Source organism: Cryptomeria japonica, chromosome 10, assembly GCF_030272615.1.
Source record: "Cryptomeria japonica chromosome 10, Sugi_1.0, whole genome shotgun sequence".
In the NCBI taxonomy this organism is placed as follows: Eukaryota; Viridiplantae; Streptophyta; class Pinopsida; order Cupressales; family Cupressaceae; genus Cryptomeria; species Cryptomeria japonica.
Window position 1 is genome coordinate 598011191 of NC_081414.1, and position 23355 is coordinate 598034545.

At 35.0% G+C, this 23355-nt stretch overlaps 1 protein-coding gene across 2 annotated transcripts in view; it reads right to left on the minus strand.

Annotated features, from left to right (window-relative positions):
* Positions 1-9089: 9089 nt before the first annotated feature.
* The window catches only part of LOC131049280 (magnesium transporter MRS2-3), a 121307-nt gene continuing 107041 nt past the window's right edge, over positions 9090-23355 (minus strand). The window contains exon 6 of one of the 2 annotated variants that reach the window (XM_057983332.2): positions 9090-9578. In XM_057983332.2, the coding sequence (XP_057839315.2) occupies positions 9294-9578 (285 nt within the window). In that variant the 3' untranslated portion in view covers positions 9090-9293. The remainder of the gene's footprint in view (positions 9579-23355) is intronic. The other variant, XR_009106699.2, reaches the window with a different exon arrangement.

The following is a 23355-nucleotide window of genomic DNA, read 5'->3' on the forward strand; positions in this document are numbered from 1 at the left end:
GCATGTCTTTCTATATCTCCTTTTGAAGTCTCGGTGCCCTCTGTATTGGTTGTCTTTCTGTCTGTCATCTCAGTATTCTCTCTTTTCACTAGATTCTTTGTCAAGACAGTTTGAAGCCATATGTCCAATTTTATCACAGTTAAAACATTTCAAAGGTAACTTTCCTTTATACTTACCTTTGCCTCTCGGTAACCTTCTGGCCAATAATGCTTCAAACTCTTCTTGCTTTCTGATTTCCTCATATAGTTTGTGTACTTCTTCCATGTTTTTGTGAAATCTCTCACTTGCTCCACTGTGATTTCCTTCAGCATACTTATACATTCTATCATTGTAATCATTAGATTCATCAAGATGAAAAGAACCGAATGGAGATTCAACTTTGTTAACCGAAGACCCACTATTATCAAAATTACTCAACTCAAAAGCATGCAGCTTACCGATAGTAGCATCCAAAGAGACTGGCATGTTTGGTACAGACCTTAATTCATTAATTGCAGAGACTCGAATGGCATAAGTAGGTAGACGTGTTCTAAGCAACTTACTTGTTTCATCCTTTTCTTCAATAGTTCCTCCTGCTCCTTTGATTTGATTGACAGTTTCCTCTAACCTTGAACTGTATTGGATTATGTTCTCACCTTCATTCATTCTCATGGATTCAAGTTGTCCTCTTAGACTGTCTACTTTTTGTCTTTGAACATGTTCATCACCACCATACACAGATATAAGCTTATTCCACATAGCTTTGGCATCATTACAACCTTCTAGATCATTAAACTCTAAGTCGGTCAATGCTGATGTTATTTCAATCATTGCTTGAATATGTTCTTGTTTTGCCTTTATGTCTTCCATTGTCATCGGGTAGGTGCTAGGTGTTGTGTAATCATTCTCCAGATAATATGTTGCATATTCTCCAATTCCTGATAAGTGCAACTTCATCATTTTTTGTCATGCGGAGAAACTTGACTTGTTCAACTTTGGGGAATCCCTTTTATACATCTTCGGATCTTGCCTCAAGTTCCTTTAAACTTTTCTTTCGGAGTTCTAGCTCTGATAGCAATTGTTGGTTAGATGAGAGGGGGGTGAATCAAATAAACTTACAATACTATATATATTCTTCAGATTCAACCTCAGTAGAACTTACTTGATATGCAACTATGACTGTAACTCATTCAAACTCATAAACAAATAAACTTGAAACATCAAAACACATTTAACACGAGATTTAACGTGGAAACCCAAATAGGGAAAAACCACTGTGGGATTTCGAACCCACTAAGAAAATATACTCTTCTAGAGTATGCTCAGTTAAAAGCCAATACTGTTAAAGATTACATAAACACATTGCTAGATGTGACCCGGTCAAGGGATTTCCCTCAGATCTATTATAATCTTGCACTTTGTTAGAAGTGACCTTGTCAAAGGATTTCAAACACTCATTCACAATGTTACCTTGCTAGAGGATTTACAAATAAGACTGTTAGGTCCACTCGGTTAAGAGATTTCGTGTCACTTACAAAATAAATAACAGTAATAAATATATCCGCAACTTCACATCTGAAATGTTAAAGCATACTCTATGTGCTCAAAATAATTTTGTCATAAGACTTATCTTCCTCCTTGCTAGGCTTCTCACTCTGTTTTTCAGTCAGATCTTCAATCTTTTGTACTCGGTAATCACCTCTGCAGTATCACTGCTCTTCTATTTGCCCACATACTGTGTTCATCAACTTTTCCTTATTTATAAGCAATTCCTAACCGCTTAATCTCCTTAATCACATTTCCCATGATTAATCTTATCCATCAGATCTTCAAACTTGACTAGGTTCATTGAATCCTTCGAACTGAAAAACATTTTATCTTGCCTTGGAACTTGTATTCCTTCCTTGGTACTTGTGCTCGGTTATGACCGTTCAATCTGTGATGTAGATCTAACTCTTGAATTTTCATTGCCGTTGATCCTTAACAAACTTTTTGCACGATATTCCAATCTTCTATAAATCTCCAGCTCAATGGCATCCTTCATTTAATAATGTATTTATTCATCCAATGCATTTTGTTACTGCTCAGTTGATACTCTGTAAATACTGAACTTTACTCGGTAGACATTCTTTCTTCTTTAACCGACACTGATAACTTGGTTTTTACCGACTGGCTCCTTGCTCGGTAAAATAGAACAATATCAAACCTTTACTCATTTTATTACATGAAATTTTTTCTCCTTCTTATTCAGTCTTCGAATACACATATATAGGATATCAAAACAATCAAAATAACATAATCTCATCACTGTCTAACTCGATAATAGTTGCCCATTGAATAACTTATTATTCCCCTTCATTTTCACATTCTTACTGTGTCACTTACCGACATCTTTATACTCATCAAAACATACTCTTTAAGATATGGCAACATCATACTGAATCAGAAAATCAATTGCTTGACATCAATGACGAAATAATATTATTAAGACAATTATCATCCTTTATCAATTATATCATCAATCTCCAACAACCTTCTCAATATCATCATACCAACAAACTTAATGTAATGCCAACAGTATTAGATGCTTCAAGGATATTCAAAACCAACTCTCATATAGAGCCATCAAAGTTGCTATAGAAAGATTTAACTCCATGCATGTACCATTGAGAAGGAGGGTTACCCCTACCAACATTTCATGTAGTTTACACAAAGTCAGATTTTTTATTTTACAGATATAAGAGCAAAGGAAAGATTGGATAGGCATTAGATTTAGACCTCCCATTATTATTATGCCTTCACTTCAAATTGATGAGCCGCCACAATTGACAAGTTCTACATTAACTAATTGGAAGAGAAGGTGTTGGAATTTAATGGATATGGAAGCCCAAGAACATATGTAGAATACAAAAGGTGGAGACTTGATTTGGTGATTTGGTGATTTGGATGGAGTAGATGAACAGAGATATGCCAGATCAGTCACCATGAGGACATGGTTAAGTTCGGGAAGGGGAGGATGATGGGTCCTCAGTTTTGTTGTTATATTAATTATATTTTTTACTTAGAAACTCGTAATATTTTGATAATTAGTATGAATGGTGATAAATTGAAGACTCATATATTATGTCTTTTATGTTTTGTATAGCTATTAGAAATTAAATTAGAAATGGTATTTTGAAATAAACATTTTCTTTATATGGGTTGAATTAATGATTAGTGTAGTTTAAATATGATCTATATAAGATTTTCATATCTTCTTTAAAGTGATTTTGTTCCAGATTTAATAAGACAACCATTACATGATGTGGCAGGTTTTTTTGAATTTTGTTGTGCCATGTGGAGTTCTTGATCGCTCCAGAATGCCCTGAGCCACTTATCACATTTATGGCGGATCTATTTTGAAGGTTGAATAAAGTTCTTCGCGTGTGGAACTTTTGGTTCTACAATTGTGCAGTGAAAGACCCTGGGTAGAATGCCTAGTTCTAAGTCTTTTGTTTGTAACTACCATTCAGTCATTTGAATTGGTGCCCTTTGTATTTGAATTTCAAATAAAGGTATATTTAATCATTGTTTTAGCAATATTAGGAGTTAGTCATTGTTAGTCAGATATTTTGTTGTTCTTCACTATTATTTTTATGTAAGTTTGTAGTAGACATTTTGTTGTACTCCCTTTCGGGGGCCCATTTGAATGCAAGTTTGAAGAAGTTGATTTAATTTCGGTGTTCAGAGTCCCTCCAAAGGTAGAGCTGGGCATGTTAGAATAAGTTTACTATTTCCTTTTTTATGCATGCTGATTTTAATATTCCAATTCAGTACTTTATGAGACTCATAGCTTAATCGTTGTTCCTTTTTCATGTTCTCATGTTAACAAAATCATTCTTTGTTGCATGTTTAGAGTAATTATTGTTATTAATATAGATTCAGCTTCAAAATTATTTACACAATCATGTTTTTGAAAGCATTAGATTAAAATGCATAAGTAAAGATTAGACAGAAGCTTTATTGTGTTTACTCATGGAATCAATTTACTTTCTGAAGTGTATGTGTTCTTAGATTAAGTGTGTTCATTTATTTTATTCAAGTGTAAAATAAGTTGAATTATAGCAAAGTAGAATTAGAAGTTTATTTTCAGTATAGTAGAAATTAATTTAGAATTCATTCATGCAATTTGCTAGGATAGGTGATTTTGGGAACTCATCATATAAAGTCATGTTTGGTCTGAACTAAGCAATTAGAAAAAATTTAAGATGTAACGTAACCATTGGTTTAATAGAAGTTGTGGGATATAGGAAGTAGAGATCATTAGGAATTTCATAGTGAAAGTATACAACTAATAACTCATGATGGAGCCTAACCAAGAAAGAATTACAGCACTCTGAGTGACAAACCCACAAATTGAAAACAACCCTTATCGCATACAGTTTTAGACACACCCGATTCAATAAGTATAAGTGAAATGATGCAAGTTTAGTGACAACAAAAGCCTCGCCCATCAAGCATCCCATAGTATATTCATCATCCTTTATCATGTCTAAGCGCCCTCTTTTATGTTCATTTAGGGGAGAGGATCTAGTAGCCGAGCACCCTAACTTTGCACTTCTCAAAATTCTACATGGAATTTCAAATCACTTTTTTTTTTACAGCGGCTTACTTGGCAAGTCCCCTTCTTATAACTAAAGTTTCAAGGCCACATCATCATGTTTTTTGCCAAGGCATCCAAAACTTCCCCAAAAAATGTGAGACTGATACTTGTGCAAAAGTGAGACTAATTTACTTGTGCATTGATGTGAAATCACATGATTTGTTGCTTTTTAGTACTTAGAGATACATTTCATTCAATTATGGATAGTCATCATCACAATAACAACTTTAAAGTCTCAACTTTTGGTGTAATGTTGTCAAAAATATTAGACTTTAAATCAACAAGTGTGAGTATTAAATCAACAAATACTTTTACAACCATTGGAACATGCTCAATTACTGGATCCTTTCCACTACTACGCAATGTTTATCTTTCATATGCAACACGAGTTTTATTCTCCTTGTGCTATGTTTTATTTTTATTTTTTCATAATACTGCATCTTCATTAACTATGACTGAGCTGGATAATACTGCTGTTCAAGATCACTGCCAACGTGAACATGAGAAAAGCACTTAAAATGCCTTTAAAACAATGCACAGCTGCCTATTCCTCCAACAGTAGTTGTGTATAATGAAACACAAAAATGATAGTTTTTTTAAAACAATGCACAGCTGCCTATTCCTCCAACAGTAGTTGTGTATAATGAAACACAAAAATGATAGTTTTTTTATTCAATATGAAAATATGAGTTTTAAAATGAATTTTTTTCAAATCGAAGAAATATAGGCATTCTATCAAAAACTAGAAGATAAGATTAAATTATATCATATTAGTGTTACCAATTCAATACATTATATTTGTTGGTTTCATGCATTTAATTGCTGCATTTTTAGTTTCATAAATTAAGCTGAAGATTAAACTGCTAGTCTATCTTGAGGAATGATTAATATCAATGTACATGGGAGATGGTGGACAATATTAAGCTGAAGATTAAACTGCTAGTCTATCTTGAATATTATAATCTTCAGCTGAAGAATATCAATGTACATGGGAGGTGTACATGGGAGGTGGTGGACAATATTAAGCTGAAGATTAAACTGCTAGTCTATCTTGAATATTATAATCTTCAGCTGAAGAATATCAATGTACATGGGAGGTGGTGGACAAATAGGAACAGTGAACAATTAAAATAGCTGTTGACTTTATTTTGACCACTGTCTTACCCAAATTATACAATTCTCCATTAACATTTATAACTTTTTTTTAATGTAAAGACTAAATGCTAGTGTAGAACTCTGTTGGAAGAGATTCCTTGAAAATTCATTCCATTCTTTCTTTTTTTTTTTAATTTTATTTTCTTTAAAAAAAATTGAATTCAATTTCCCTTCTGCCATTGTATGTGAATTTTCTTAACACTATTTTAAAAGTAATATTGAAAATTAAAAACTTTTCTTTGGAAAAAACACATCTTTTCTTTTTAAGCAATACCATCATAATTCAAGCTACTACCTAGTCTATCCTTCTCAAGCCAGTTAGAATATATTGCTTCATGCTATTTTGTACCACCCTTGGCATACTCTATCACAAGTGTGAACTATAAAAGAAACTGAGTTTAATTAAATAAGTGTAGCATACTAATTTCTACCATGTGTTTGTCTCAACAAATGGGGGAGTGGGACCAGTATTCATGCAGGCTAACTTTGTCAACATGTAGTCGTTTCATGGAATATCGTAAGATCTCTATTTCTTTAAAAAATGTAAAATAAACACTTATCTATCTACAAATAAGGTTTGGAGGTGTGAGTCATCATACAAATCATCAAAATAGCACTTATAGTGCTAAGTATCCTAAAAATGACTTTTAAAGACTTGACCAAAACTTATTCTAAAAATCCCTAATAGTTGAACAAAAAATATCATTTGTTGTTTGTAGAATATCATATTTTTATGTAAAATATAACTTATATGCAACCTAAATCGACCAAATAACTATTAATGACAATAAATCTTTGTTCTCTTTAATTTTTATATCCAACACAAATCGAGCAATAGTTGTACACAAAAATCTATTTGTTGTTAAGAATACATTATTATATAAAATACAACTTATATCCAACACAAATGGACCAATAGTTGAAAAGTAAAACCTTTTGACAATCCTTCACATTTCATGGAAAAATACAAGGTATTTATTATATTCACCTTTCGTATTAGTGACCAGACGAATTTATTAATATTGAATACTCTAATACATATACATTACAACCTCAATGTTTGTACACATGGGAATAGTATTTTTTCATTATGATGACAATACTTGTTTATATGAAATACAACTTATATCCAACACAAATGGACCAATAGTTGAACACTAAAACCTTTTGACAATCCTTCACATTTCATGAAAAAATACAAGGTATTTATTATGTTCACATTTTATAACAGTGATAGAACAAATTATTAATATTAAATACTCCAATAAATATACATTGCAACCCCAATCTTTATACACATGGAAATAGTATTTTGTCACCAATAGTGACCCTGGCTATATGTACCATTTGTTTTCTTTTCCCTATATAGCCCATTTACACCCCAACTCCTTCCACCATCTTCCATTTCTTCCCTCTACCATCCTTTCGTCTATTTCCATGGAGACCATTGCACTTAATACTAAGCTTGTAGTGTCCCACATCAAGAATGAATACCCTGAGTCTTGGAATATAAATTTTGAACTCCTTGGCTCGATTTTTATTTTCAATTGTCGCAGAGTTGAATGTACCATCAGGACTGATGTGGGGGGTGATATTCTCCAAACTTCTTCCCCGAGGTTTCTCTTCCTTTCGCAATTGGCTTCTTGCTTTCTTTCTAATGCCATGGACCTAATACAAGCATGTGGACCTATATGCCAACTGGCAGTTGAGTACGGGCTTCTCTTCCTCTCGTAGTTGGCTTCTTGCTTTCTTTCTAACACCATGGACTTCATACAAGCCTATGGACCTGTCTGTCAACTAGTAGCCAAGAACGTAAAAGACTCCCTCATTTCAAGTACAACTTTTCACAATGCAATAAAGGGCTACAATCTTCTGGCAGACCATTCAAGCATTCTGATTTGAAGAAAAAAGAAAGCATGCTAGTGGCCTATATCGCCTTGAAAAGGGCCAGTTTCGAACAAGATGAAAGGGTACTACTCAATGCACTAAAGGCTCACAAAGTTGAACTAAGAGACGTTTTTTTTGCAACAAATGCATCCATGTCTACCGGGCCTTCATCCTCCTTCTCAACCATAAGGTTCACTTGCCTTGCACTTGCCAGTGTTCAACTACAATAGAAATTGAGGATAGCACTTCTAGTGTTCAGGGTTAATCGTTTCATCTACACTCTTGCCTAGTTCAAGATTCTATCTTGCTCGGCTTATATAAGTTTTTTTATTTTAGCGCTATTTCTTAATACCTTTTGTTTAAATACGATGTCTATATATCTGTATTATCAGTGGTATACTTATTACTTATAAGTTGTAAATCTTTGTTATTCCAAACAATACCATGGAATTTTTGCATAAATTGTAACTCATCTTTTTGGAATACAAGTATAGGCTTATGCCTTCTATTTTTGAAAAAAAAAACAATAATTGTTTAAATGATCTTATTTTATTACAATACATTTATAGTTAATAGTTATGATATTTTATTTGAAACAAAAAAATTATGTATTTCACTTGTTAATGATAAATTTATGTTTTTTTGTGTTTCATAGGCTCCCATATGTTCAAATATGGGTCCATTTTGACCAATATTTGCTTATTATTTTATTCACGTGGACTATTTATTTACAATATATAGTATAAATATATGTCAAGACTGAATATTATAAGCACAAGTGGGTGTACAACAATTGAACCTTGTACAACAACTAGCACCTCTCCTCTAAATGGTTCAAAAACTTTCATGTATCCGATTTACTACTTATGAGCAGAGGCATTCTTCTAAGATATCTCAACAACATGGTAACTATAAACTTTAATAATCTTCCTCATCATTGCACCTGTGCAAAGTGGTGCAAAGTACAATTGAAAATAGTACGTGCTTTTGGGAAAGAACAATTTGTTATATTATTGAGCCCACAGTATTATTCAAGTTCCTACTTAACCTTTCCTTAAAAACTAGAACTTAGGATACAAGGCTCTCTGCTATTGTTACATTCGCTTGTGCTACTCTTATGACAAAAGCACCATCTATACAGCAGCAAGTGATATAATTAGAGTCCTATAATTGATATCTATAACAACTTGTGTGCACGAAACAAGCAAATCACGATACCCCAAAATTATTAAGTTTTGTCATTTCAGCAACTTGCTACTATAGAAATAAATGAATTTTATAATTATGAGTCTGAAATTACACTAAAAACATATCAGAACTATATCCTTCCACCTATAAAAGTAAAATTTTTAAATAATAGCTTTAAAATTTGATATTCAAGTTGATCCTTCAAACATTCAATATCAGAATCAGACAAAACATGAAGTTGGAAAAGAGAACAATGTTCTTTTAATATATAATCATGTTTTAATTAATATTTATTATGTTTAAGTTGATTACATGATGATGCTTGGAATAACAAGCCATTGATGTTTTGTCGGATTATTGGAATAACAAAGATCTTAACTTGGAAAAAATAATTACATAGACGATCCATGGAATAATAAGCCATTACAGGATAAACAAATGCTCATTCAAGTAATCGTCTATGCTTACACCATGCAATTGCTACAATGTAAAGGAATATACTACCTGTTATACAACCACCAACCACCCACAAAAATTGTGGCAAGCCAGCTGGAGGATCGAATAAATCAATCGTGATGTTCATGCCAAATAGACCTGCCACAACAACAGCTGCACTGATAACAAGAGTCGCTGTTGTCAACATGACACCCATTTGAAGAAGGTGATTCTGTTTGTCATCCAGCATAATATTGATGTAATCCTCCGTATCATCAACATACTCTCTCAGCTTCAAATATCAAATCAATGAACCAAAACATGCAAAGCACAAGGAAAAGCATTTTCAAATATATACTTCTGTAAAATAAAATATGAAGAAATTAATAAATAGAAACATAAAAATACAGAAAGAAATTCATATATAAAAGTCTTTCCCTAACACACTAATGTGGCTGCAGAATCTGGATATATAGATCAAACTTAATCCAACTCTTAACAAAATTACTACAACTGAGCGCCTTTATTTCAAATTCTAATAACAAAATTCCAGTTCACAAAATAAGAATTTCACAACAGCATCCTAGTCGTACATAGAGAAAGTAAAAAATCAACCGATTCATTTCAAGAAGAAAGTGATTAATTCAAAAGTACATATAGGGATGGAAAAAAAGGACCTTAATTCAGAAACACTATCCTAGTCCTACATAAAAGAAAACCATCATTACTTAGTCTTGACGAAGTCGGTACTAGTAAGCCACTTGGGAAATATCTCTAATGAATCACTCAACCGTATATTACCAATTGAAATTTGTGACATCAATTTGATCCCGTGGAGATTAACAAGCATAATTTAGATCCAACCTTCACTATATGTACATTAACCTTGCTCTTAGAAATCATTGCCACGCAGATTTGATTGGTGCTCCCAGATCAGAGTCAGCCGGACCAGTCCAATTGTCTATCACCAGGTAGGCACCTGATCAGAAAATTTTCACCACATTACATGTTTGGCGCTAATTGCTGACATCAATTTGGCCCTATGAGGAAGAATAGTGTATGATCCAAGTACCTCAGCTGCTTCTACATTAACCTTGCTCTTTGAGATCGGCACCATATAGATTGGCGTTCCCAGATTGGTGCCACCAGTACTGGCTCTTAGAGATGGGCACAAGAAAGACCTCCTCTACCCAGTTATGCACTAGATCGTAAGGTTTCCAGCACATCACATGGTTAACGCAAACTCCAGCTGCACCAAAGAGTCTCATTCTAGTTACCACCTTCCTAATCAACACTGCCTCAAAGAATATAGCCTATGATAACGCCATATATAACTATGTTACCCCAGGTTTTTGGGACAGGGATGGCAGGGGCCAGGGGGATGTGTTTCGGGGTCCCCAAATTTTAAGGTCATTTTTGGGGATGGCAGGGATGGCAAAGGGGACAGTAATATAAAAATAGGGGTATATAGCAAAATTTTAAATATTCATACAATAACATTGATAAAGCATTCATTTCTACATTATAGAACCTTAATACATATCATTTGTGCTAAATTGAGTTCACATGAGAGTCAAATGCAAATTCAGGGTGTTAAACATGACCCAGTGATGCATATTGAAATCTATTAAAATCACAAGGTGAATGTTATAGCATGTCTCTCGTACAACAGCCCAAAATATTCATTATTTAATAATTGCTAATGTAAGTGACCATGGGTTTGCTTCTTACCAGCATCTAAGTTTGAGTAGATTACATAAAAATGTGTACTCAAATCAATATGGTACTAACTGAAATCTTGCTTGTGCATTCTTTTAGAGAATTATTGTATAAAGGAGTGTTCTTCCTAAAAGAAATATGTACAACATTGAGTTTATGGGCATGCCCAACAGGCAGAAAAGCGCAACCGTAATTCGTAGAATTAAGTCTTATTGAAGGGCTCTAAGTAGACCTCAAAGATGAGATTGAAGCATGAAAACATTTGACGGTAGTTGTAATTCCTATAGCAGAAGCTTGGGAGAGATGACTAGGTGGCATGAGAGAGAAATTACAATTGTATAGCATATATGATATACTATATATGTTTTTGATTAAAAAAAAGCAGGTTTTAAGGGACCCGAAACTCACTTACATATCGAAAAGAAAAGCATTAAAGAAGCAAGAGAGAACAGAACGAAGAAAGAAAGGCCGCAAAAGAACAGCACAAAAGCCAGCAGCCAGAGAAAAGAACAACAAAAGACCAGCGAGAAACTGGCACACCTAAAACAAAACTAGAACATCTAGGTGAAAATCTTTATGGTCTCCTCAGCATCCCTGACAAGCATCATCATCGCATTTGCTGCCTCCTTAAGGTCTTTGCTTTCCTGCACCTGTTGATTACCTTTATTCTTCAGCTCCAAATCTTTAGCATTTTGCCTAGTTCTACGTCTGGAAGAATGCTGGGCAGAGGTGGAACCCGGCTCATCATCAACAATCACAGTGTCTTTGTTCTCGATATACTATATATGTTGACAATGGATAACAGTTATAAATGATGTAAAAAAATAGGAAAGCTTTGTAGTGAGTTCAATTGCTGGGCCATGTCAACCTGACAAAGTTTTATATTCAAGTGGTCTGAAATGAGGATGCAGACAGGCATAACAATGTGTTGACTAAAATTGGAAAAAAAGGTACTACAGAAATATAGAAAGGCATAATACCATGAGGAAGTAGTTGATACCATTAAAGTTAAACTAACAATAGGGAGCAGGAAATGGACCAGAACTTTCAAAGAAGCAAAAAATAGTGAATGGACACTGCTTAAAAAGCAATCAAACTACATTGATAGAGAATATCACAAAGAGTATTCAGACCCAGCATATATAGAGATGAAATCAAGGTAAGAAATGAACCATTGGAATATTAAATTAAAGGTTCACAAAAAGAATATTATAATTTTTTTTTATTTTTTTTCTGAGTGTTTTTATTTTAAAAATGTGACTTTTTGAAGTGGACAGCCAGTTGATCTAGGACAATCAAGGACATCTATGACATCCCTTGGGCACCCCTAAGACAACCAGCAATCCCCCTTAGTCTCCTGCCACATCCCCCCATTCCAAGGACATTCCCTGTTATTTTGCAATTTTTGACGACGGCCTAGGGACATCCCCTGGGCATCCCTTCATCACCGAAACGTCCCAAATGTTGAAGTAATAGCGTCGGTCGGTATTAACTAAGCCGAGTTAGACAATTAAATTGTCTAATTGGCCTAATCAGCCTTAGACAATTTAGTTACACCGATTAGTTTATATTATGCTTGTGATAAAATAATAATTAAAACATCTTGTAAAGGAATCGATTAAGATGTGAATCGATTCCATTATAAAACATGTTAACTAATTCATAATTATAAGACGTGTTGATTGATTAAAGCATAACCGATCTGAGGGAAGAGGCGTGATGTTTGTTATACCAACACTTGGATAAAGTCGTGCTGGTCGAAGGGACTTCTTATCGAGTATATATGATTTGTCTCTCCCTCCATAAGCAGATCGAATAAGTAGAAGACATAAGAAGATCGAATACATTCATACATCAAGCAGATCGGATATATCTTATCTTACAGTAGTCCAATAAGCAACAGTTCGTGTTCTTCTGTAGCAAGATCGATTTCATTCTCCAGCAGCGTGTTCTCATTATCAAAGGACATTAATTGATATTGAAGTAAGATTGATTAAGAAGAAATCATTATACAGCAGTTCTCAATCCTACTGCAGTTCGAATTGTTCATTATAGTCTAGGGTGAATTCATTTTGTCACATTTCTTCGTGGTGTTTTCACCTTCAAAAGGAAGGTTTTCCCAGGGTAATTCTTGTGCAATTGTGTGAATTTTTTATCCATATAATCTGATCAAATTTAACATGGTATCAGAGCAGGCTTAAGGAAAGATCAGATCAGATCTATAGAAGCAAGGTTATCTTCCACTATTGTCCTTAAGTTTGACTACTTCTATCAAACGTCAAGATGGTGAATGGAATCAGAGTTGAAGACAGACTTGAAGGAGCATCAAACTTCGTATCTTGGAAGTTTAGAATTATGCTTGCCTTGAGTGAAAACGAATTAGACGAATTCGTGAAGAAAGCCATACCGGAACCAACCGAAGAAGATGAGAAGCTTCAATGGAAGAGAAAGAACCACAGAGCAATGAAGATGTTGGTTGACTCTGTGAAAGATCACATTGTGCCAATTATTTCCAAGTTGGAGACGGCATATGACATGTTCAAAGCATTAGAGGAAATGTATGAGATCAACAACACAAGCCGAGCCCTTGCATTAAAGCAACAACTTCACCACATCAAAATGACGAAAGGAGAATCCATCACCTCATCCTTCATGAGGATTACTAAATTGAGAGATCAACTCTCTACCATTGGACACACTATAGAGGGCAAAGAGTTAATCATGTTGGCAATCAATGGCCTCCCTTCATCTTGGGAGTCATTTTTTCAAGGGATAAGCGCAAGATCAAAAATTCCTAAGTTTGAACGATTGAAGATAGACTGCATTCAAGAAGAGTCAAGATTGGTCGCAAGAGGCATTGGTCAAAGTTCTACTAATGAAGACATTCATGTTCTTGCCTCTCACTCCTCAAAGAAGAAGGGTAAGAAAAGACATTTCAAAATGAAGAAATAAAATGATTTAGATGGATTCATATTCTATTCAGCTCTTTCCCATAATGTGCCTACTGACCACAATACTTGGATAATTGGCAGTGATGCATCTCGCCACATTACCGGATTTAGAGAACATCTAAAAGATTTGGTGGAGAGAACTTCAAATGAACAAGTGACCATTGGAGATGATACTAGTTACTCCGTGAAAGGAATTGGGACTTCCTCTCTTCACCTAATTTCACGCATTTCCTTGAAATTGAATGATGTACTATTCGTTCTAGGGATTAAGCGAAATCTTGTCTCCATATCAGCCTTGGAAGACAAAGGATATCGAATTGCATTCATGGATGGCAAAGTCCTTGCATGGCCAAAGAAATCAAATATCAAGAGAGCTCAAGTCATTGGAGTTCGTCATGGATGTCTTAATAGAATTTGCACTCTTCCTCCTCAAGCCTTACTTCATGATTCATCAAGTACTTGTGAGATTTGGCATAACAGATTGGGTCACCTTCACTTTCGTGCACTACCTACAATGGAGAAGATGGTTACAGGCCTTCCAAAACTCAACCGGGAGCATGAAGGAACTCGCAAAGGTTGCGCATTGGGTAAAAACACTAAAGGTACATTTCATAGTAGCGAAAGTAGATCCAAATGTATTTTAGAGCTCAAAGATTCAGATTTATGTGGTCCTATGTTTGTTGCTTCCTTGAGTGGTTTCTTGTATTATGTTATTTTTATTGATGACTACTCTAGGAAGACTTGGATCTATTTTTTGAAAAGTAAAGAATCTGATGAAGTACTTGTGATATTTAAGGAATTCAAAGCTCTAGTAGAGAACATATCAGGGAAGAGGATCAAAGTCTTGAGATCTGATAATGGAGGAGAGTATACCTCCGGTAACTTCCATAATTTTTGCATTGAAGTTGGGATTAAGAGGGAGTTTTATGTTCCCTATAATCCTCAATGGAATGGTGTAGCAGAAAGGAAGAATAGAACTATTGTGGACGCAGCCAAAGCCATGATCCATGATCAAAATCTTCAAACTTCTTTTTGGGACAAGGCTTCTAGAACTATTGTTTATGTTCAAAATAGATGCCCTCACTGCATTTTGGAGAATAAGACTCCCGAAGAAGCATTCACAAGGGAGAAGCCGGATGTAAGTCATTTGAGGATCTTTGGTTGTCCAGTGTACATACATATACCCAAAGATAAAAGGGCAAAGTTGGAGCCTTCTGGCAAGAAGGGAATTGTTAATGCAAATTGAACTTATTATAGATATAGATAGATGTGAACTAAATCAAATTCAGTCTTCTATTTGCAAGTAAGTATCTTTAAATTCAGTTCTTTAACTTCTTTAGACTCAAGTAGAGAAAGACAAATCACAGGTATGTAAAGATGTCTTTAGAATCTAATATCAAAGAATGCAGTAGATGATTTGCAACTAGCATAGAATCAGTTACTTATCTGTACTTTGACTGATATGAAGCAGTGCCTGATATATAATATTGCTCAAGTCCACCTTGATCACCGATAGACCTCACCCAGGTAAGTATACAATAATGTCTGATATGATGATTAATTCACTAATAGTGAATGCCCAGCACTTGAAATATATATTCAATCTGCAGTATAAACTGCCCTTAATATGATGTCAATCTGCGATATAGAATGCCTTGGATATTGTTATCAATCTGCAATATCAAATGAATATATAATGTCGAACTATATCTTGTGAATATATGAGTCACTGGGATTCTCTCTGCTGAAGAATACAAGTCATTCATCGATTTCGATGGTTGCATTCTTCCATCGAATGAGCATATATATGAATTGTAGAACCGATCCATGATCGGTTGTCTCTTCAATATCAAACGGTATGTCTTAATGGTTAGTTAGTAACTAACCCGATTCATATGAATCTGATTAGTTAGTAAGTACTAACTAACTATTAGTATGGTAACAATACAAACATGGACTTAACTATAATTCAATCGCATCTCCAGCACTTAACATTTGATATTGATTCATATATGTCTCAAGTTCATCTTAGATGTGAAGATATTAATCCAAGTCTTACATCGGTATGGTCTGTGCTTCAATTTGTATATATATATATATATGTGTGTGTGTGTGTGTGTGTGTGTGTGAATATATGCAAGGCATATGTTCACATATATATATATACAAATAGATCTCAATAATCTGACCATAGCTACAATATCTTCAACACTCCCTCTTAGCTAGGGAAGATTAACTAAGTATGACCAAGTTTAGATATCACACTACTCGTGATATCAAGGAGTATATTCAATATCAACTCAGCATGATATTTAAATATCCTGGTTATGGTATGTGTACTGACATCATGATGTCTACAATAACTCATCATGGCATATCCATGGATATTAAGTCTGCATAATATCCACCATGATTCATCCATAAGGAATATTGATACATACTCGATATCAAGTCAGCATGATATCTATCAATAATTCCAAAGGATGATAACTATCAAGACATTTCCAAAAATATCAAGTCAACATGATATTCGTCGTGATAGTAAGCATTGTAAAGTCATCACCTTACAATACTGAATACAAGTGTTCATTATTAGAAAGATTGTCACCTTCCCATAATGTACACAAAAGGGCAGGCCCATTAAAGTCATAGAGTCAACACATATGACAACAAAGAGTTTACACATTAAACAACTTTATAAAATAATATATATAAGTACAAATAAAACAATTTTGAGACTGTGTCTCAATTACATTTCAACCATACCAAGTTTCTTCCTGAAGTGCTCCACTTTAGCTCTTGAAAGAGGCTTGGTGAGAATGTCTGTCGTTTGATCGCTTGTACTAACATATTCCAATTGAATAGCATGTCTCTCCACCATGTCTCTTACATAGTGATAGGAGATTTCAATATGCTTGGATCGATCATGGAATACTGGATTATCAGAAAGCTTTATACAACTTTGATTGTCACACAGAAGAGTGGTAGGTTTTAGAGGCTTTCCAAATAGTCCCACAATCAACTTCCTAAGCCACACCACTTCTCGAGCTCCCATAGAGGCTGCTATGTATTCTACTTCGGTAGAGCTTTGGGCTACAGAGGATTGTTTCTTGCTTGTCCAAGAGATCATGGCAGATCCGAGACTGAAACAGTATCCAAAAGTACTCTTACGGTCAGTCACACTTCCAACCCAATCTGAATCTATGTATCCATGTAAGTTGAAATCAACTTTCTCATATTTAAGGCCATGTCCAATAGTGCCTTGTAGATATCTCATGATATGTTTTGCTGCCACAAGATGTATTTCTTGAGGTTCACACATAAACTGACTTAAAGCATTAACTGCATAGCATATGTCAGGTCCAGTGTTAACCAAATACATAAGTGATCCAATGATCTGTCTATAATGAGTAGGATCCACAAATTTGGACTTAGTTGTAGCTTCCTTCAACTTGTGCAAGTTTGTTTCCATGGGTGTAGACATCGGTCTACAGTTCATCATTCCAAATCTCCTCAACATATCAATGGTGTATTTTCCTTGATTCAAGAAAATACCATCAGGTTTATGCCATACCTCCAAACCTACGAAGTAGTGTAAGAGTCCCAAATCCTTCATATCAAATTCTGCAACTAGATCCCTTTTACACTGGACAATGAGATGGTCCTTACCTGTGATTAGGAGATCATCTACATAAAGTATTAGGATCAGCAAGTCACCATTAATAACCATAAAATAAAGATTTGGATCTGCAACATTCTTTGAAAATTCTAAGTTCATGAGATAGCTCTCAATTCTTTCATACTAGGCTCGAGGAGCTTGTTTTAGCCCATAAAGAGCTTTCTTCAGTCTGCACACATGAGTTGTGGCATCATGAACTATAAAGCCTTCAAGTTGTTCCAAGTAAACCTCTTCTTCAATAACTTCATTTAGGAAAGCAATTTTAACATCCATTTGATGAACCTTCCACCCTTTGGATGTTGCAATGGCTAATACTGTTCTAACCGAGGTGTATCGAGCTACTGATGCAAAAGTTTCTTCATAGTCAATACCTTCTTTCTGTGAGAAACCTCTAGCAACAAACTGTGCCTTGTGTTTTTCTATACTACCATCTGCAGCATGTTTAATCTTGAATAACCACTTGGAGGACACAACTGATTTTGCTTCAGGTCTGGGCACTATGTCCCAAACATCATTTTTCAAGATGGATAGGTACTCTTTCGTCATGGCATCTTTCCATGCTCGACTCTTGAGGGCTTCACTAACACTTCCAGGTTCTAAGTCCAGGATTTCATTCATCAGTGCATCATAAGTTAGTTTTCGAGGCCTCTTGCTTTCTCTGAATGTACCATCAAATGCTGTGAAGCTTCCTACTTCCTCTACTATTTTCCTAGTCCAAAGTGGTTGTTTCTTTTTGTTGATATTTGGATTTTCTTCTTGATACTCCCTTTGAATTTCAGCTTTAGGTGGGTTTTCATAATAAGTGTCTTCAAGGACTTTTGTCTAAACTTCAGGGAAGTAACATGTTTCCTCGTTTGAGGGAGGATTTTGTATTTCCAACTCATCAATAATTCTTTGCCCTTTTGAAGGCAATATCCTCCTCAAATATTACATCCTGACTTAGCTCTATATTTGTCTCTGTCTAGGAATGTGGATCTTGTAAGCCTTTGTAGTCTCACTGTATCCCACAAAAATACCTTTCTTTCCAGAAGGCTCCAACTTTGTTCTCTTCTCTTTTCGAACATGAATATATACAGGACAACCAAATATCCTTAAATGACTTATGTCTAGTTTTCGGCCTGTAAATGCCTCCTCTGGAGTTCTGTTGTTAAGATGAGAATGTGGACATCTGTTTTGGATATAAACTGTTGTTCGAGATGCTTCTACCCAGAATGAGGTATCTAAGTTCTAATCGAACATCATTGATTTTGCAACTTCCACAATAGCTCTATTTTCCCTCTCAGCTACTCCGTTTTGTTGGGGATTATAAGGTACTGTAAACTCCCTCTTGATCCTTGCGGTTGCACAAAACTCTTTAAACAATTCTGAAGTATATTCTCTCTCATTATCTGTTCTCAGAGTCTTGATTTTCTTCCCGGATGAGTTTTCTATCAAGACTTTGAATTCTTTGAATCTATTTAAAATTTCTTCAAATTATTTGCACTTTAAGAAATAGATCCAAGTTTCCTTGAAAAATCATCCACAAAAATCACATAGTATAAGGCTCCCCCTATGGAGGGTTTGGACATAGGTCCACACAAGTCTGAGTGGATTAGCTCCAATGTAACTTTGGTTTTGCTTGACCTATTTTAAAAAGAACTCCTAGAGCACATCCTTTGCAGGTCGCATAGTGCGAGGGGTTTAACTTAGGTAATCCTGTTACCATCTTGTCTAAAGACTTTAGAGCACGAAAATGTAAATGCCCTAATCTTCTATGCCAAATTTCACTCAAGTCTGTAGTTTCATGAACAAGGGCTTGTTTAGGTTCAGTGCACAATTTGTAAAGATATCCATGCCTCTTTTCTATAACTTGAGCTTTCTTGAATGTAGATGTTTTAGGCCATGCCAGGACTTTTCCATCCATGAAGGTGACCCTATAGCCATTATCCTCAAGGGCAGAAATGGATATCAAGTTCCTTTTGATTTCTGGTACATATAGTACATCTTTCAACTGAATAGTTATGCCTGATTTTAACTTGATTGTATAGGTCCCCACTCCTTTCACTGGATGTGTGGAATCTTCTCCAATGGTAACTTCCTCATTAGTTTCTTCCACCATATCTTTCATGTTTTCTCGATATCCGGTGATATGTCGGGATGATCCACTATCAATCACCCAAGTGCAGGATTTGTTGGAAACTTGATTTGAAAGTGTTGTGTAGAATGTGAGCATTTCAGATTCCTCTTGAGAGTATGTTTTTCCAACCTTGGCATATGTTGCTTGCTTCTTTGTCCGATCTGGATAGTTAGCAGCATAGTGTCCATATTGGTTACATTGGAAGCATTGAATTTGAGAGACATCTTTTCTTGGTTTGCCCTTTCCATTAAATTTTCTCTTCCTCTTGAAATTCTTCTTCTTTCCCTTCTTCTTAGAGTTGGAATTAGTGTTAAGAACATGAATGTCCTCATCTAAACCGTTTTATTTGCTCCCTTTGGTGAGTAGTCTAGTTTCTTCTAGAAGACAGTCAGATCTTAGTCTGTCCAAGTTAGGAAGTTCAGGTCTTGCACTTATGCCTTGCACAAAAGGTTCCCATGAGTTAGGTAATCCACTTAAGGTAGTGTAGGTTAATTCCTTTTCATCAATTTTACATTCAACTGAAGATAATTGATCTCGAAGTGTTGTTATCCTCATGAAGTAAGCATTTATAGTTTCATCTTTATTCATGCTTATGTTGTTTATTTGCCTCTTGAGTGCGAGTGTCCTGCCGGTATTATTGATTTCAAATGCATTTTCAAGTGATTTCATCATGAGATGTGCAGTTTCTTGTCTTGCTAGGATTCGGACAATGTGATCTTGAACAACATCTATGATCAATCTCATGGCCTTCTCATTGTTTTCTATCCAATGAGATTTTTCCGGTTCATCTTTAGGTTCGGTGATTTTATCGTATACATATGAGTATACTTTGTTTTCCTTTAGCAACATAGTGATTCTTAGCTTCCATGATGAAAAGTTATTTGCTCCATCTAATCGATCCTCGAATCTGATCGTGCTTGCCATGTTTGATGAAGGAATTTGATTAGTCTTCAAATTATGTGATCTTTAGTTACTCAAGTTCAATTTAGGATCAGATTATATCCTGGCTCTGATACCATGTTAATGCAAATTGAACTTATTATAGATATAGATAGATGTGAACTAAATCAAATTCAGTCTTCTATTTGTAGGTAAGTATCTTTAAATTCAGTTCTTTAACTTCTTTAGAATCAAGTAGAGAAAGACAAATCACAGGTATGTAACGATGTCTTTAGAATATAATATCAAAGAATGCAGTAGATGATTTGCAACTAGTATAGAACCAGTTACTTATCTGTACTTTGACTGATATGAAGCAGTGCCTGATATATAATATTGCTCAAGTCCACCTTGATCACCGATAGACCTCGCCCAGGTAAGTATACATTAATGTCTGATATGATGATTAACTCACTAATAGTGAATGCCCAGCACTTGAAAATATATATTCAATCTGCAGTATAAACTGCCCTTAATATGGTGTTGATCTGCGATATAGAATGCCTTGGATATTGTTATCAATCTGCAATATCAAATGAATATATAATGTCAAACTATATCTTGTGAATATATGAGTCGCTGGGATTATCTCTGCTGAAGAATACAAGTCATTTATCGATTTCGATGATTGCATTCTTCCATCGAATGAGGCTATATATGAATTGTAGAACCGATCCATGATTGGTTGTGTCACTTCAATATCAAACGGTATGTCTTAATGACTAACTAACCCGATTCATACATATATATGTATGTAGATACATATATACATATATATATATATATATAAATATGTATGTATATGTATATATACATGCATATATATATGTATACATACATATGTATATGTATACAAGGTTTCTCCGTGTGGGAGGAAACAACTAATCTGCACCGGTGGAGGCATAGACTGCAGGAGGAAGGGCAACAAGGGTTGATGCTCTTGGTCAAATCTAATTAGTTAGTAAGTACTAACTAACTATTAGTATGTTAACAATACAAACATGGATCGAACTATAATTCAACTGCATCTCCAGCACTTAACATTTGATATTGATTCATATATGTCTCAAGTTCATCTTAGATGTGAAGATATTAATCCAAGTCTTACATCGGTATGGTTTGTGCTTCAGTTTGTATATATATATGTGAATATATGCAAGGCATATGTTCACATATATATATATATATATATATATACAAATAGATCTCAGTAATCTGACCATAGCTACAATATCTTCAACAGGACTATTTGTAGGCTATAGCGAAACATCAAAAGCCTACAGAATCTACATTCTAGGGCAGAAATTGATTGAGTTGAGTAGGGATGTGACATTTGAAGAGGATGTTGCATTCAGAAAATCCAAGGGCATCCATGAGATGGACATTGAAGATTTAGAGCCTCCTCAAAATATGGAAGAAGACCATACTCCTAAGATTCAGAGGGAGACTCATGAACCTGAAGAAGAAGATGATCCAAATGAGCTCTTGGATCCTACTGATGGGCCTACTGACATTGTGATTGGTAAGAAAAGACCTCTTTGGGCAAGGAAAATGATGTAAGAGGCTGAAGGTTTTGCAGCCCCAAGAGGAACATTTAGAGAAAGTAAGAGACCTCATAAGTTCTCTAGCTATGTTGCATTGATGAGTCAAATCATTGAATCAAAACCTTCCAGTGTTGAGGAAGCCACTAGTCAACAAGTTTGGAAAGATGCCATGGCAAAAGAGTATCAATCAATTCTAAAGAATAATGATTGGGACATTGTACCTAGACCGAAAGGTAAATCTATTGTTTCTTCTATATGGCTCTTTAAGATCAAACATGTTGCTGATGGTAGTATTGAAAAATACAAGGCTAGGTTTGTGGCTAGAGGATTCTCTCAAAAAGAGGGAATTGACTATGAGGAAACCTTTGCTCCAGTTGCCCGATACACTTTAGTCAGAACCATTATAGCTATTGCAGCATCTAAAGGATGGAAGATTCATCAAATGGATGTAAAGACAGCTTTTCTAAATGGTATAAACAAAGAAGAAGTGTATATTGAACAACCTGAAGGATTTGTGGTACATGGAAAGGAATCTCATGTTTGCAAGATGAAGAAGGCATTGTATGGCCTTAAGCAGGCTCCACGTGCTTGGTACGAAAGGATTGATCGCTATCTAATGGGCTTGGGCTTCTCCAAGAATGATGCAGATTCAAACTTGTACTTCAAGGTAATTACTGGGAAAGCACTAATCCTAATTCTTTATGTTTATGACTTACTTATCTTTGGAGAAGATCATCGTATTATCAAATGCAAGGAGTTAGCTTTTGAATTTGAAATGAAGGATCTTGGTTTATTGCACTACTTCCTTGGGTTAGAAGTTTGGCAGAAATCTGATGGGATCATTCTGAGTCAAGGGAAGTACACCATAGACATTCTAAAGAGATTTGGTATGATGGATTGTAAATCCATGGCCACACCCATGGAGACCAACTTGCATAAGTTAAGAGAAGCTGCAACTATTTCGGATTTGGTGGATTCTACACTATACAGGCAGATGATTAGGACTTTAATGTACCTAGTCAATATTAGACCAGATATTTGCTATGCAGTAAGTGCACTTAGCCAATTCATGTGTGAACCAAAGCAAATACATCTAGTTGTAGCAAAACATATTCTAAGAT